Here is a 17187-nt window from a genome sequence, read left to right as displayed (position 1 = left end):
TGTTTATTGAGGACATCTAAGAACGGTGGCGAAAAGGTTAGTCACATTATAGGTTCAAGAACTGGACCCATCATGGGTTCAAGAACTGGACCCATTATGGGTTCAAGAACAGGACCCATTATGGATTCAAGAACTGGACCCATTATGGGTTCAAGAACTGGACCCATTATGGGTTCAAGAACAGGACCCATTATGGATTCAAGAACAGGACCCATTATGGGTTCAAGAACTGGACCCATTATAGGTTCAAGAACTGGACCCATTATGGGTTCAAGAACTGGACCCATTATAGGTTCAAGAACTGGACCCATTATAGGTTCAAGAACTGGACCCATCATGGGTTCAAGAACTGGACCCATTATGGGTTCAAGAACAGGACCCATTATGGATTCAAGAACAGGACCCATTATGGGTTCAAGAACTGGACCCATTACGGGTTCAAGAACTGGACCCATTATAGGTTCAAGAACTGGACCCATTATGGGTTCAAGAACTGGACCCATTATAGGTTCAAGAACTGGACCCATTATGGGTTCAAGAACTGGACCCATTATGGGTTCAAGAACTGGACCCATTATGGGTTCAAGAACTGGACCTATTACGGGTTCAAGAACTGGACCTATTACGGGTTCAAGAACTGGACCTATTATGGGTTCAAGAACAGAACCCATTATGGGTTCAAGAATTGGACCAAGGAAACTGTAGTTCCTTAAACTACCTTTCTAACGAGTCTGTGCGGCACAGAATCAAAACATTTGATACTGTGCCAGGCTACAGGCACATATTTTGTCTTAAGGAATGAGAACAATTAAGGATGCCAAGGAATTACTGAAGGAATTACTCGGACGTGAAATTAAATCCAACAATCGTTTGCTAGGCAGTCTGTATATGTACCCTGGGCTGGGAAATTTGGCTTGGAATCCAACACCCAGGAATTAGGAATTAAGACCTGAACTACTCCAGCTGTTAAGAAGCGAGAAATAAAAAAATAGCAAGGCAATAACTGCCTTATTTATCCATGCATTAAGAAATAATTACATAAAGAGAATCAGTGTTAACTCGACTACAAAGGACTAGTTAATGTGACCCCCCCCATCTCCTTCCTCTATTCCCCTTGTTTATTTTCAGCAACGTTTTCTACCTTTTTTAATACACACACTACAATATAATTATAATTGATATATATATATATATATATATATATATATATATATATATATATATATATATATATATATATATATATATTTAATAATACATCTTCAGAAGGATGAGAGGGATGATTCAGAAAGGTAGTATCCCCATCCTTCTGAAGATGTATTAATAAATACGAAAGTACTTAAAGAAATTCCTGTTTCAATCCTTCCTTCGTGGTCTGACACTGTCACATTTTTCACTACGTGTTAATTTTCGTGATTTACACACACACACACATATATTATATATATATATTATATATATATATATATAATATATATGTACATATATATTAAATATATATATATATATATATATATATATATTATATATATATATATAATTAAGAAATCCCCCTTTTTTTAAACGTTCAAAAAGTATCGGTATTCATTAGGCACAACTACACCTTTGACCCGTAGTGATGAAGTTTGAAAATACGGCCTTGTTGGCTCCCTGACTAGATAGCCATGTATGGGGCAAGGGGCTACCTCTCTCACTATCTACCTCACTCACTCATCTCTCTCTCTCTCTCTCTCTCTCTCTCTCTCTCTCTCTCTCTCTCTCTACACACACACACACACACATAAACATTGGGCCTCGCGGCTGAGTGGATAGCACTTGGGTGTCGTAGTCCTAATGGCCCGGATTCGATTCCCGGCGGAGGCGGAAACAAATAGGCATTGGTTCTTTCACCCTAATGCACCTGTTCACCTAGTAGTAAACAGGTACCTCGGAGTTTGACAGCTGCTACGGGCTGCTTTCTGGGGATGCGTATGTGTACGTGTGTTAAAGAGAGAAATATATGTAGTAGATATAAGAGGGAAAAATAGATTGGTTAGAAAGGCGGGGTCCAAGAGCTAATAGCTCGATTATGCAGGCACAAATAGTAAACACACATTTGTTCCACATGCCCTTTTTTCATTAAATACTTCTTACCAATTCACTCACGGTTTACCCTCAGTACCACTCACATTATTGATCAACAAATGTAAAACTTTTTGTTCGATGAACTGTTCACTTAAGACAGTAAGTCCCACCTGCGGGAAGGAAGAGGGAAGGGAGGGTTGATAATATGCTACTTCGGCGTTTTATTCACTCCCAGAATGAGTGACGCTGCCCAATAAATGAATCCTTATGGGCAAAATCATAAAAAACCCTAGCATACGCATCCATCTCTGAATCAGTGGAACGTCAAAAAAAGGCGCTGAAAATCAACCGATATATTTTGAATAGGCTACTTTACCTTAACAATTAATATTTAATAAAAATATTCATAGGAAAGAGCGAGCATGGTCCAGGTCAATGGTCTGCCAATCTCTCTAGCAGGTGTGTGTGTAATTAGGTGATTCAATCCATCGATTGGATCGTTACGCGTCGACTTCAGCTCCCTCAACCACTTATGGCTGAAGGTAATCACACAAGACGATAGTACCTGAAGGGGGTTGGTGTAGTGGATGATCAGGGGGCGAGGGGTGACGATTGAGAGGGGCCGAAGTGATGTTGAGAGGGTCCGAATGATAATGACTTAAGTATCCAAGGGTTATAATTGAGAGGGGCAAGGGTAATAGGCAAGGGTTATAATTGGGAAAGGCGAGGAGTGACAATTAAAAAGGCGAGGAGTGATAATTAAAAAGGCGAGGAGTGATAATTAAAAAGGCAAAGAGTGATAATTAAAAAGGCGAGGATTGACAACTGAGAAAGGCAAGAAGTGACAATTGTGAACGATGAATGATGACTGAAAAAGGTCAAAAAGGTCGAGGGAAGGTGAAGAGAGAGAGAGAGAGAGAGAGAGAGAGAGAGAGAGAGAGAGAGAGAGAGAGAGAGAGAGAGAGAGAGAGAGAGAGAGAGAGAGAGAGAGAGAGAGAGAGAGAGAGAGGGGGGGGGGGGAGGGGGGGAGGAGGTTAGGGAACGAGTGAGGGCAGGAACAGAGATTGTTAAGAAGTTAACGCAGACGACTAATTGATTATTTTAAATACAAATACCGCCCACCATACAACTACCACCAACACAACTACTGGAGGAGCCGAGCGAGCCCCCTCCTCCAAGTTCAAGTATGTTTATTGAGACAAGAAAAAATGCATCTCAAAGGGATAGAGTAGCTTAGGCTATTTCTACCCCCCTGTGCCCCCCTCCTCCTCCCCAAGCTGCCACAAGGACTTCACTAGCCAGCTTCGCACCGCTAGTAGTCACTAAAGCCGGGACGAATAAATCAGCAACATGTTCTCTAGTCATTGAGACAGACGAAAGAAACTGTTACAGACGAAAGAAACACTGACATGTAGCATCATTTTTGGACTTTTTCTCCAAAAAAGTTTTATAACTGGTTGAAATTGGGATAAAAAATACTTGCAATATTTATAAACCAATCATTACAATACTTATACAAAAATTCCGGGTCTCCTGTTATATAAATATTCTCCTACAACGCCAACGGCCACGAAATAACTAAATATTGTTAAATACGTAAAATTAATATGAAAAAAATAACAAAATAAAAGGCTGACTAATATATTGGTTAGGATATCGTATCGGCTGACAAGAAGATATACAGTACAAGTTACAATATCATGTTGGCTGGCGGTAAAATACAAGTCAGAATAAAGTTAGGATATCGTGGCAGCTGACAGTAAATCACAAGTTAGGATATCATGTCAACAGACAGTAAAACACAAGTTGGGATATCATGACGGTTGACGGTAAAATACAAGTTAGAATAAAGGTCCGATATATCAACCGACAGTGAAACACAAGTTAGGATATCATGTCAACCGACAGCAAAACACAAGTTAGGATATCATGCCAGCTGACAGCGAAACACAGTAAACAATCTCACCTTTAGCACGTCAAATAAACTGCGACTCGTATTTAAGGAGCCTCACGCGGTACCGGTGGCGCTCGGCGCATCCCCCAGTTTGCAAAGTGTTCAATGCCAACAATTTTGTTGCATGTAGCTTGGGAAACTAATCGACTGAAAAATACCCTAAGGAAGCCACCAATAAGAGGAAAGTAACGTGAAAATGAACCTTAAATGTAGTAAATGTATACGTAAATATGAGGGTTCGAAAAAACATAGGCTATCTCTATCGCCAACAATTCTCACTCTCTCCGCTAACAGCCAAAATATTATATTCTAATCTCTTTACCAATGCCAAGATTATTTTCAATTATTCTAATACTCATTATTGACCTGAGACAAGCAGTTTGATAGAAGTTTTATTATAAACTACTTAGAATACCGACGTAAACTAACCACTAACTTATTTACCGATTTCTATAAATGTACGATGCTGTCTTGTGTCACTTGCGGGCACAAAATAGATGAACGAAGTTAAATATTTATATTAATCATAATAACGATAAAGCGCTACAAATATTTTGGAATTGTCATATAAAAATACATTAATATAAATAGTTTTAAAATAATGTAGCTACCAAAAGTAATTATTATCCAATAATAATAAAATTGATGTAATAATATTTATTATAATGCAGCAACTATTATTATTATTATTATTATTATTATTATTATTATTATGGTTTAAGAACACCTAGTGCATAGGTTTGAACCCTCATCGCGGCAACTATGGATTTGCAAGGGACTTACTCTATATATTATTAGCATCATCATCAAGTCCCTTGCATTAAAGGCTTTGACGTAATTTGCTAGCAACCCATCTTCCCAGATTTTCTTCAAACTATACATAAAAAAAAACTTCGGATCTGGAGCCTCAGAGAGCCAAGGCAGAGTTTTATGAAGGATGGGACATGAACAGAAGAAGTTGCAAGTTGCAAAAGTTGTTAAAAAAATCAAGTTTGATCTGCCAGATGTATTAGACTAAGATAAAAAGAAAATTATAATGAATAGTGGAATGGAATGAATATTATAAGAACAAGATCGGAAGCCTATGAGAGAAGGAAAGTGTATTTATCTTAATTAATGGATGAAGAGTGGTATGGAGATATGAATAAATTATCTCATTACAGTTCAAGCTCTGTGTATGACATTCACAATTGAGTTATAGTGATGATTATTATTGCATATGCACCACATGACAAAAGCGAGAATGAACGTTTATTTTTACAGTATCTTAGAGAATGAGTCTGGTATGATACCTATGGTGGAATAAGGTTAATGCATGATCTGAATGGTCAAGGTGGAATAGAGTGATAATAATTTAATTAACCGGGCTGTCAGACTGCGAGTAGCGGCATCTAATAGCCTTTTTGATCAGACCACCAACCAGGAGACTGGTCAGCGACCGGATCGCGAGGATATTGATCCTCGGTACCACCTCCAGGTAATCTCATAGGTATGTGGTAATAGTTTCCAAGGAATAAATTACAATGGTGACAACAGACCGAAACAGCGTCATTTCTCCATCTTCTGACGTGTGGTTTGGTCATCATGATGATGATTGTTTGTAGATAAATCCATGCAGAGTTATGTGTTAATAATACTAGGTTTTAATTATATTCGGGATTTCAGGCAAATCATCTTCAGTAGTGCCTCACCTGACTTGACGACGACCTGCCATTTCCATCGTTAGAAACCTTGGAAACGACTCGTGATTATCCTTCTGACAGGCTTCTTGTCCCCGACAATGAAATTAACCGAACCAACCACGCATCCTTAGGCTACACGCGTCTTGTTTTTCCTTGCTACTGACCCCCTCATCATTCACAGCTCTTGGGGTCTACATATACACGTTTCATTCACTACTGACACGATGTGTACATATTTCGTTCACCACTACTGCCAGCATACACGTGTCATTCAATATTACTATTTCAGGTACACACACGCATGAACGGCGTAGCAGGTAGCGCACACTTCATTCACAAGGGCACCGTCTTACGTTAGCCACCGCGGCATAGTAAACATCGCCTCCACCCACAGTTACCCCCAGATGACCGCAGTATGGAGGTACCAGCTTTACTCAACGGCAACAAAAACATACAAACACGAGAGGTACAGGTTTTTACAGCACACGGGCTGGCTGGCGCTTTGAAAATATGAGTATTAGGCCAGGCGTTGACATTGTAACTTGGCCAGGTGTTAAGATGTTATATAGCGAAGTACTGCTGGACCAGTACTGGATGGTGATACCGCTAGTATAAATGTTAAGGCTTAGTCGCTAGTACAATCATTTCTTAAATTTAAATTACTGTTTATTCTATAACCTAACGAGCATTCACAAGCAACATGCCATGAATCACTGGATGATGAAATGGCTTCATCTGCACACCTTAAGGCAGGTAAAGATAAGTGTATCTTTACTCTGTATCTATTAATACAGAGAGGGTTCGTGTCATAACCAATCGCCGTCTGGACGACCAACTGTACGCCACCCGTAGCTCAACACATCGGTTTCTGCTCCAGTGAGAATCACAAGAGCGGACCACTTATTTCGTGTTCCTTCTCTTGTACAGGTGAATGAATCTTTAAGCCGTCATCCGTTCGCCAGGTCCTACACCTAGCACACTGCGAGGATTGACATACAGGGAAGACTTACAACATGTAGTGCATTCATTGCAGGGGATATAGGCCTAGAAGTATGTTGCAGACATAGATCACTTTAATGTAGAACACCGAAGTTATATTTGAAGGCCATAAACCCAAGCACAAACTGAAATATAAGTTCTGGCAGGCAACACATGTTGATCTCTACACCTTAACCTTACCTTAGTAAACACGAGATATAGACACTTCTCACCGTATATACGGACTGTTTACTATAATCATTTCTCCCAGCTTGTCCTTAGTTCGGTTATCTAATAATGCCCCCCAAGCATAATTCCAATGGCACCATTAGTAACTTAGATGTTGCGTCACCGAACGATAACAATCAACTCATCAAACTTGTTTTCCGACCCCCGGAAACACTGCTCTATCTTGTCTATCTTTGTCTATCCTCACATCAGGGTGGCATTCATGCAGGCTGTCACTTCAAACAATGATAAGTAACACGTCGGAAAGCCCTTTGACGACCTGTATATCTATTACTTATTTTCAAGGGTCAGCTTCAAGGATACGTGTAATTATATCTCATCGCTAAGGCAATGACAACGAGACCTCAAGTCAATGGTGTGCGTAATTAAACCCAAAATTTAATGTCACTTAATATCTGTATATTCATGTCTTTTTGTGTATATACCCACATTAACAAATGCCAGGGGTTAGCTAGACAGGACACATATAAATATATGTATACTCAATATTTCATTTATTACAGTGTTACAGCTTACAGAATACACACATATATGGCAATCACTATTAAAAAAACAACATCAAGCGCCACAAAAGTCGGGAAACAGTAGACATTTCCTCTCTAGATCGCGACACTAGAGCGCTGCAACAGGAAACTTAAGTGCACATTTACCTCAAGAGTCTTAAAAGTCAGTTGACACTAATCTGTTTGAAAATAAATGAAATCGAGTTTACAAAAGTAACTCTGGACCCTAAGTCCAGTGTCACATCAAAAATATATTCGTAATTTAATGTTATTAATTAAATATTTAATCAGTTTATCCATAAAAAACTGTACCTTGTAATTGTACACCAATTTATTTGTTAATTTGCAAGTTTATTACTGTTGCCCCTCACATTAAATATCGGTATAAACCAACGATAAAAACTTGTGCTCTTCGAAATGTGGCGGTAATCTGTGCTCTGGCTACGTGGTTAGACGACAGTCCCTCGAGCACTGACGACTGGCGATATATCAAAGTCAGTCCCCTTGCATTTTAACGGTATGGCGAAAATTGGGTTAATACGATGAGAATAGATTACAAATCCATCCACTTTTTTTTTTAAGGAACAACATTTTATAAGAATTCAAAAATAAATATGTTCCAGCATTCATCCTACTGACATAATACTACTAATCGACATAGCATTCATTACTATTGTATAATACAGAACGGTAACTACAAATTACAGAACATTTATAAATAACTTTCACAGGGAGGCGTCATCCACACTTCTCGGTGTATATTCACCAAAGGTTTACTACAGTCCTAGATTATGTTCAAAGTATTCTTGCTGGTTGGCCAGTAAATTATTGTGGAGGCCTTAATAACCCTCAATTGGGGAGGGTTATTAAGACAACACCAACACCAACCAAAACCAATAACAAACACTAAAAACAGGGGTTGGTCTTAGGGTTCTTGGCGGCCCCTAGCAAGTCACTGAGGGCACCCCTTCCCCCCCCCCCCCCCCGCCTCGAGAAATTTAAGAGCAATAACCATCTTTGCTACCCGAGCATTTCTGATTTAGCTTTCACTTTACAGCACTGACAAAGCGACAACGAAACTATCATGACAGCTTCAAGGCCCTTGTGGACTTGTCCATCATGACAGATTCAGAATAACAAATACTGATCACGACTGCACTGAAGAATGTCGCAATTAAGGTACAGTAATACATAAAATATTTCATCGCCACAACCCAATATTCATATGACACTGAATAGCTCTGATAAAACAATATTCTAGTGACACAGGGGATTTTATATATATATATATATATATGTATATATATATATATATATATATATATATATATATATATATATATATATATATATATATATATATACACACACACGCTGTACATGAAATCCAGTGTCACTTATTTTATATATATATATATATATATATATATATATATATATATATATATATATATATATATAGTCCCTTGAAATATAGTCCTGGGGACCATTCTGGCTTGTTCGCATATATATATATATATATATATATATATATATATATATATATATATATATATATATATATATATATATATAATATGGATCCAATATATGGATCGGAGCTATTTGTTTCAGCCACGTTGTTATGACTTACTCCTTGCAACAATGCAAATGCTGTTACCATCAAAGATGTAATGCTCTTACCAAGATCAAACAAAAGAAGGAACGGGACACTAAGAAAACCCATCAGGATATAATGTAATAACCAATTATTTAATTATTAATGTTCAATTGAATATTTATTGAAACTTATCAAATCTCATTGTAAGCGAAGTCCTCAATTAGATCACTATCATCTAATATAAATTGACTTAAATTTAAATGAACGCTGATTCAACTAGACTTTTTGTGACAAAGAAGAGCGTTTGGTAATGGTTTAATATTTCATATAAAAACAGCTTTAAAAAGATTTTGTTAAGTACTGTAGTTAAAAACTCATTAATTTTTCACATCACAACAGAAAGCAAATTTGGAGGACCGTACAGAGGGAGAATCCAACCTTATCCAAGACCACAAGTCTATACACTATCTGTGGGCAGCCCGTCCTCCTAAGGTTTCCCAACGTCAAGAAAACGGTCAATTTAAAGTGTCCTCTCCTACCCTACCAGAGGACCCATAACAGAAAACGGAATAGTACGTCACTTTCGCCAGCCGCTTCCATTTTCAGGAACGAAATTTTTATGCCTTTTGTAACGCATACGATCGAAGCCTACTAACACTGACTAGTCTGAGTCATTAACACCATCCAGCGGGAACTGGGACTACTAACATCTTTATTATTACAATTCACAACTTTATCAAATAACAGCCGTAGGTTGCATATGTGACCAATTGCACATAACACGACCTATTACACAAACTAGACGAAGCGTTGTTGTTCTTTACATACAGATATTAATTATACAGCCGTCTTAGTCTCGCAGAGTTGTTGGTTATGAGCAAAATCTGTAGCCCCCGACTGAATATTTCTTAATAAAAAAAGAAGGATATTCTCAAGAATGACAGAAAACGGAGTAACTTCAAAATTCCTCTCTGCGTACAAACCCGACCAATAAACAGTTACCGGTAGTGCGTACGAATGTGCATAAAAACCATACAGGTGGGGAAACAACGGGGCACACAAAAACTAAGGCCGTAAAAACAGCTGAACACAGCACCACACAACGCACAAATACAACACACACAAACAAGGCCAAATGAACAAAAACTCGAAAAACACGACCCTGCTCATTCGAACCCGAGGGGCAACGAAAGTAAAATTAGCCTTACGTATATTTTACTTATTAGTCGTCGAAATTATACTTAATTTTACCAAATTTATAATCATAATTAGGAAATTAAGAAGCATATAAATTCAGCGTTTTAAATGAGCAGTCGTATCCAATTTCTTATGTATGTTGCTTACCATTTTCACATTTACTATAAAACAATTTGCAACATATTCCAGTTATTGATTTAACATTTCAAGACAAAATTTTTAGTTTAGTGTCGAGCTTAAAGCCTATCAACTTCTGCAAAATTATTAAGATCTTGATACTAACTTACTCACCAATCACCAAATAGTATTTAGTCCTGAACATAGGACGCGAGTACACTTTCAGTTGTATAAATTTATACCTTTAGTGGATTCTTGTAGTTTTGTTTTGTTTTTCTCTAACCCAAGCCCGGACGGGCCAGGCTTGACTTGTGATATTTGGTCCAAGAGGCTCCTTACCTTGAGAGGTTTTCGGGGCTTAGCATCCCCGCGGCCCGGGCGTCCACCAGGAACGAGCCTGCCAGGCTCCGTGGAACTAATGAACCTTCACCGAAGTATTGATTCTTAATGACATAGTTTAAGGTAGTAAATTGAAAATTTACTAGAAATTTTATTTTATTTAAATGGTTTTAATTAAATTTAGAACATTTACCATAGTAAATTGAAAATTTACTATTGTAAATTTCAATAGTAAATTGAAAATTTACTATTGGATACATGAAAATTTACTAAAAATTGTAGTAAATTGAAAATTTACTACATTACAAATCTAGATAAAACACAGTGCAAATGATATCCCGTGTTGATCAATATGATCATTCAGAAAAGAGTAGATACATTTATCTTCATTAATAAATGTACATGTGTACACAGTTAATATGAATTTCAATATGAACATAGTCATTTGATTAGCATATGAATTAAATGCCACCTGTTACGTGTCACTTAGTCAGGTGTAAAAGATGCGGATTGATATATTTTGATGCGTGTGATTATATTAATGTATTCGTGTATACTCAAATGCACTCAGATTACACGATGAGAGGTATGCTCGTGGTGACTTGCTTTCCTCGTATTTCATCATTAAAAGCAAATAAGTGTTGTACATGGATATTCAATAACTGTTTTATACAATGTTATTTCTGATTAATTGCGAGACAAAAACTTCCGGGGCACACAGCACACAGCCGCACCAGACCTTGCGGGTGTCTTAGTCTACTTAGTACCTAGTACTTAGTCTACCTAGTACCTTTTCTAACAGATACAAAAACCGCTTTGCAACTTTCATTAGAATTGCATGGCAGTGTTTGCCTGTCTGGGTCCCTAGTTTAACAAGTGCATGGCAGTATTTGGTCTACCTGTTACCTGGTCTAATAACTGCATGACAGTATTTGACCTGCTTGGGGGGACCTTCACTAACAAGCGCATGACCATGTTTGGCCTGCTTGGCAGTGCTTAACCTGTCATTACAGGAACAAGACAATGACAAGCTAGTTTGGAAAATGAGAAGATGCAGCTTGTTGGGAACGATATTGTTGTCGATATACTTCCTACAAAGCAAGACTGGTTATGAGACGGGGGTAGCCGGCATGATACAAGGAAGGCGGTCATAACCTGCCCGGCTCAAGGAAAGTTGTAGCCTACCACATGCCTATTAAATGACTGCCAATGTAAACTACCCCAATCCGTACTAAGAGTGGTTTTCTGGTTTCTAGATTCCTTATTTCATTTTATGCTGCCCGGCACTCTTTAAATTAACTATATATATATCGACATTATAAATGCTATAATAATATTGTAAAGGGATTGAACCCTAATCCCCTAATTGGCTTATGTGCTGTTGACAACCGGATCTTTATGACAAATAACGAAAATGTTGATAGACCCTTTCAGGCAATGAACAGTTGTACAACTATACCATAGATTATTGTTTTATAAATATACAACCGATAAATGTGATATATTAATAACAAAAAATACCTGATTACTAGCGATTATATAATTGACAAAGAATAACTAATATAATTGTTTAAATGTTAAACAAATAAGCTTCATAAACAAAATAATAATACATTTTCTATCCACATGTTGGCCAGCCGTCTATTTCAGAGCTGGTTACCTTACCTAACCAGACATTTTACACAGCGTAGCCCAGACACTAAACACCTGCAAGTCACCAGTCGATACTTATTTACAATTTAAATATTTACATTAAACTCTAATATATTTTTAAAACACGAAAACTTCATTCCCCACAATTACCTTGATATAAAACAAAAATTCAATATTGCCATGCACGTCGCTAGGTCACGTTCAGCATTGTTTAGTCACGCCAGTAACTGAATGAGTTAACACATGGACATAGCCTGGCTTTTCACTGATAGCGTCTGTCTCCCTGTCCCTGACTGGATACCGGTATAACACTTGGTGAAGCCCACACTGATAAGGAATTTTACATTATCCAAGTTGTATACGTAATATTATCATGAGAGGTCGAGACAGAATACACTTTCCTCCATTTGTTTTACGGGATATACCGGTATATCCCGTAATAATGTTATACCGGTATTCACTCGACCCATAACATTTGAACCGCTGCCTACCTTTTATAGCTTCTAGGGATCAGTGGCCCCGCGGCCCGGTCTCCGACAAGGCCTCCCGGTTGGTCGTTTGATCAACAAGGCTCGCAGCCTGACGTACGAATCACAGCCTGGTTGATCTGCCAGGATCAACCTCAAGCTATTCAATATGCAACGGGGTTTTAATTAGATTTAAGTTCACCGTTACCTCTTTCAGTTATAACTATAATTATGAGGAATTATGTACATTCTGATGTATTCTTTATTTTCTCGTAAAAACTTTTCACAGTTATGAGTGAATAATAATTCGAAATATTCATTTGAAGAACTGGTGACAAAATCCTTCACTTGCACAATCAATAGCAATAACAGATTTATGAGTTATAACTCCTATTATTTATCTTCAACGTTACTCATTCACAACATGTTATCTGCCCGAAACGCTATGCGTGTTTGAGGCTTTGCAAGAATGTAAGAACACCAATGTTATGTACTCTCACAAACCCAATGTGCTTTCCTGTATATAAATAAATAAATAAATAAATAAATAAATAAAGAAATAACCATCACTCAGATTACCAACGGCAAGTCTCGCGTTTCGGACAACGTTTGCTTCGACAAGCCATGCGCTTCGTACGAATGGCGGTATTAATACCTATTTTTCCTTTTTGCATAGTCTAACATGGTTCGTACACAGACCATGAAAGAGGGTTAAAACCTTATAACTACACATCATATATTATATATATATATATATATATATATATATATATATATATATATATATATATATATATATATATATATATATATATATATATATATATATAAACTGAAGCAGCAGAGTGCAAGCCTAAAGACTGACAAACCTAAATATTGTGAAAACGTTGGATACCGGCCATTGAGTAGTTCTGTTTGATCAATTTATTATCAACTGTTGTTATAACTATGATTTCCAAGTTGTTTTAACTCCTGTTAAAACATATAACTGTTTAACTCCTGTTAAAGCATGTTTTATATATATATATATATATATATATATATATATATATATATATATATATATATATATATATATATATATATATATATATATATATATATATATATATATATATAAGCCAGGATTATGTACCTAATAGAAATTACTAGACAGTGGTGTCACAACATGTGTCCGGAGCGTCGGCCACTACAAACTCTGCACAAGAAAGGAGTCATAATGACTGCTTGACATTTCCCTTCGCATTAAGTTTTTGTGGGACTGTCAAATGCACAACCTACATGGCTTCTAGAGGATTTGAGATAATGATAATCCACATTCAATCAATCTACCGTTACGCTGTGGCACTCAGTAGTCTATTTCTAATGGTTTCGAAAATAACAGCATTAGTTATATTATTATATTTATTTAGCTTAGAATACGTAACGTAATTGTGTTCCTTAAATGGAATTATTACTATTTACTCCACGATTTCGAAGCAAATTTAATGACAATATTATTAGTAGTAACTCATACTTTACCAGTTAACATTCATAACAGAAGAATATCCTTTACATAGACCCATATTTAATTTTTAAGATTTTGATTCTGTGAATTAGTTTCATAGTAGATTTCAATCTCGGCAAGAAAAGTTTTCCATACGAACTGTGCGAGATATAATTTCACACCAATTATGAAGTTAAAAACACAGTGAATAATAGATTTCAAAGTTACGCTTATTAATATTTGTGGGGGTTATATAAGTTTACCTCCGTCCCCAACATATTATGCACTCTAGTTCCACCTAAGGTTACACTATCACAGTCTTCAGACTTCACGCATTTTCAACGCTGCATCTTGAAGGCTACATACCATTATTTTCAGAAATGTTTATGTTCTTGGTGGTGTTTACTTTGATTTTTATTAGCATAGGAATATGACTTTGAATATTATAAAAATTAATTCCAGATTTTTTTAATATTTATAAAATATGACTAATTCCTGATACATTATAAATGTGTTTTTGTTATCATATATGCATATCATATTAATGTCATTTGATACCCTTATTTTTATATCAACAATTTCAAATACTTTTCTTATAAAACAATTTGTTTTAACTTTATACAAATGCACTTCTAATTATACAATTTATTTAATTGATGATTGATATGTATTCCTTTTGATTTATAATACAGCTATGAAAACAAAATTACATAAACTAAATTCCAACATAAAATAGGTAATCAAGTACTGGAACCGTGTATATAAATTAAAACACTCTGGCCTGCAAGCGTTCAATAACATTGTCAGTCCCTTAACAATATCACTGTTAAAACTGTCCCGTTCTCGAGACACAGCCCACGCCCACCATCACTAGCACACCCACCACGCCCACCACCGCCCACGTGGCTATCATGGAATGTGCACAATTTTACAACCAAAACAAACCAGCGTAGAGACCGCCCATGCGACCCCGCTCCTCAAGAGCATTTCGGAGACTAAAAACGCCCAAAAGTTAGCTACATCACTCACCATGCGACCATCGTCGTCGATCTCCGGGTGCTCCATCTGGTACACGGGAACGGGCTCTCTGTTTTTGACCCGAATCTTGACGGATTTGGAGGAACCACTGCGTAAATCAAAATGTTTCAAGAAGGACACACACTACGTCACACGGACCACGGAATACAACTGAGGGAATCTTAGAGCGAGAGCCCCAGTCTGGCCGCGCTGCCAGACGTCACCACCGCAAACAAGCGATATCACGCCCGATTACGCCTTATAATACTCGTAACTACCGTCGCTGTCGCGTACTACCGCTAGCGACGTCCTTGCGGCACCATCTCCCACTGTTCGGAGCGATTGCAAGGGCACAAGGGATGAAGTTTTACGTTAATTAGAGGTAGGATTTCGGAGTATTGGGTAGATTTAGTAGGAGTGGATGCGAGGTGGCAACCAATGGGTGCGCGGCTTGAGGCGTGGCTATCATGGAGGCGGAGTTTGATGCCGCCTGATCCACCAATGATAGCAGTTTGATAGCGCCGCGGTGGCCCTCTACGTCACCAGTGGCGAGCCCCGCGCCGCCGCCACCCCGTAATGGCCAGTTTGCGCCGTGGGGCGGAGTTTGATATCAAATTGATAGCACATGATGGTGTCCGCGATCACAGGAAATTACGCTGTAAACCCGCAAGTTGCCGCCCACTCGCGTCCTGCGAGGTCCGCATAGCCCTGTAAATAAAACCCAAATATGCTGGCGCTTTTTTTTCTTAAAGGTAAGAGTGCCACCCGCTTCTAGAACTGATCATAAGAGATTATTCTAATAATTTCTTAACATACCATTGCTTAAAATATGCAATCATGGGCTTCCCTAAATGTACAACATGTGGTAAAATTTCATAGCATTAATTTGCCATATTTTCCCAGGTAATCAATAGCATCTGGGCTGCTGCTTGCAATAAATCAATACTTGCTGGAGACGCACCCAGATGGTGGTGCGGTTAGTGGTGAGGGCGTGTGTACTCACCTAGATGCATCCGCCTAGCTGTATTCGATGGGTTGAGCTTCAGCTCCTGTGACTTCCATAGCAACAATCAATCGACTGGTACACACTATGTACACGGTGTATTACCGTACACTTTTGGGCTTTGTCTTACCTACATTTCAAGCTGTCATTATAGACTGCTTCTCAAACTTCCTAGTTCTTTCTATCTGTTGCAGTGACAGATTTTTTTTTAACATTCCTATAGTTCATGCGGGCACATAGCTTCCACCAGTGTTCCCTTCTCCGTGTACCTTTGATGCTATAGAACAAGTCTTTGTCTATCCTTTCAATTTTCCTGAGCATTTTCTATGTGGTGATCATATCTCCCCTGTTTTACTAATCTCATCTGTGATAGTTACCTGGTGGAATAACTCTAGACCTTCTCCAAATATCAGTTTTATAGTTTTTATATATTTATGATTTATATCAGTTTTCCTTCCAACCAGGAAGGAAATTCCTGTTTCAATTCTTCCTCCGTGGTCTGACACTGTCACATTTTTAATCACGTGTTTATTTTTCGTGATTTACATACACACACACACACACACATATATATTTATACATTTACATTTACACATATACATTTACACACACACACACACACACACACATTATATTACCCATATATATATATATATATATTGGTGTATACTGGCAGCAGGTTTTCTTTCAAACATGTTTCATTGAATATGACCGCATATTCTGTATTTATTATTTTCTGGTTTAGGGCTTCTATCCCTCTAACTATTTTCTTAGCATCAGGGCTTAATTGAAATAGGAGTTCTCCAAAACTCATTTTCGTACTTTTAAGGTGAAGAAAAGAAGTGATTTACTATAGAGTGTATTACACTTATTTGTAT

At 37.5% G+C, this 17187-nt stretch overlaps 1 protein-coding gene across 4 annotated transcripts in view; it reads right to left on the bottom strand.

Annotated features, from left to right (window-relative positions):
• The window catches only part of LOC123747089 (AT-rich interactive domain-containing protein 3A), a 455735-nt gene that overhangs the window by 417781 nt on the left and 20767 nt on the right, over positions 1-17187 (bottom strand). For 3 of the 4 annotated variants that reach the window (XM_069321600.1, XM_069321603.1, XM_069321602.1), the window contains exon 1: positions 15319-15461. The exons of the other annotated variant lie outside the window; for it this stretch is intronic. In XM_069321600.1, coding sequence (XP_069177701.1) covers positions 15319-15354 — 36 coding nt within the window. In that variant the 5' untranslated portion in view covers positions 15355-15461. Of the gene's footprint in view, positions 1-15318; positions 15462-17187 lie in introns of those variants that run through there. 4 annotated transcript variants of the gene reach the window in all.

This window comes from Procambarus clarkii, chromosome 10 (genome assembly GCF_040958095.1).
Source record: "Procambarus clarkii isolate CNS0578487 chromosome 10, FALCON_Pclarkii_2.0, whole genome shotgun sequence".
Classification (NCBI taxonomy): domain Eukaryota; kingdom Metazoa; phylum Arthropoda; class Malacostraca; order Decapoda; family Cambaridae; genus Procambarus; species Procambarus clarkii.
The sequence above is the reverse complement of the archived record's forward strand: the minus strand, read 5'-3'. Positions and strand labels throughout refer to the sequence as shown.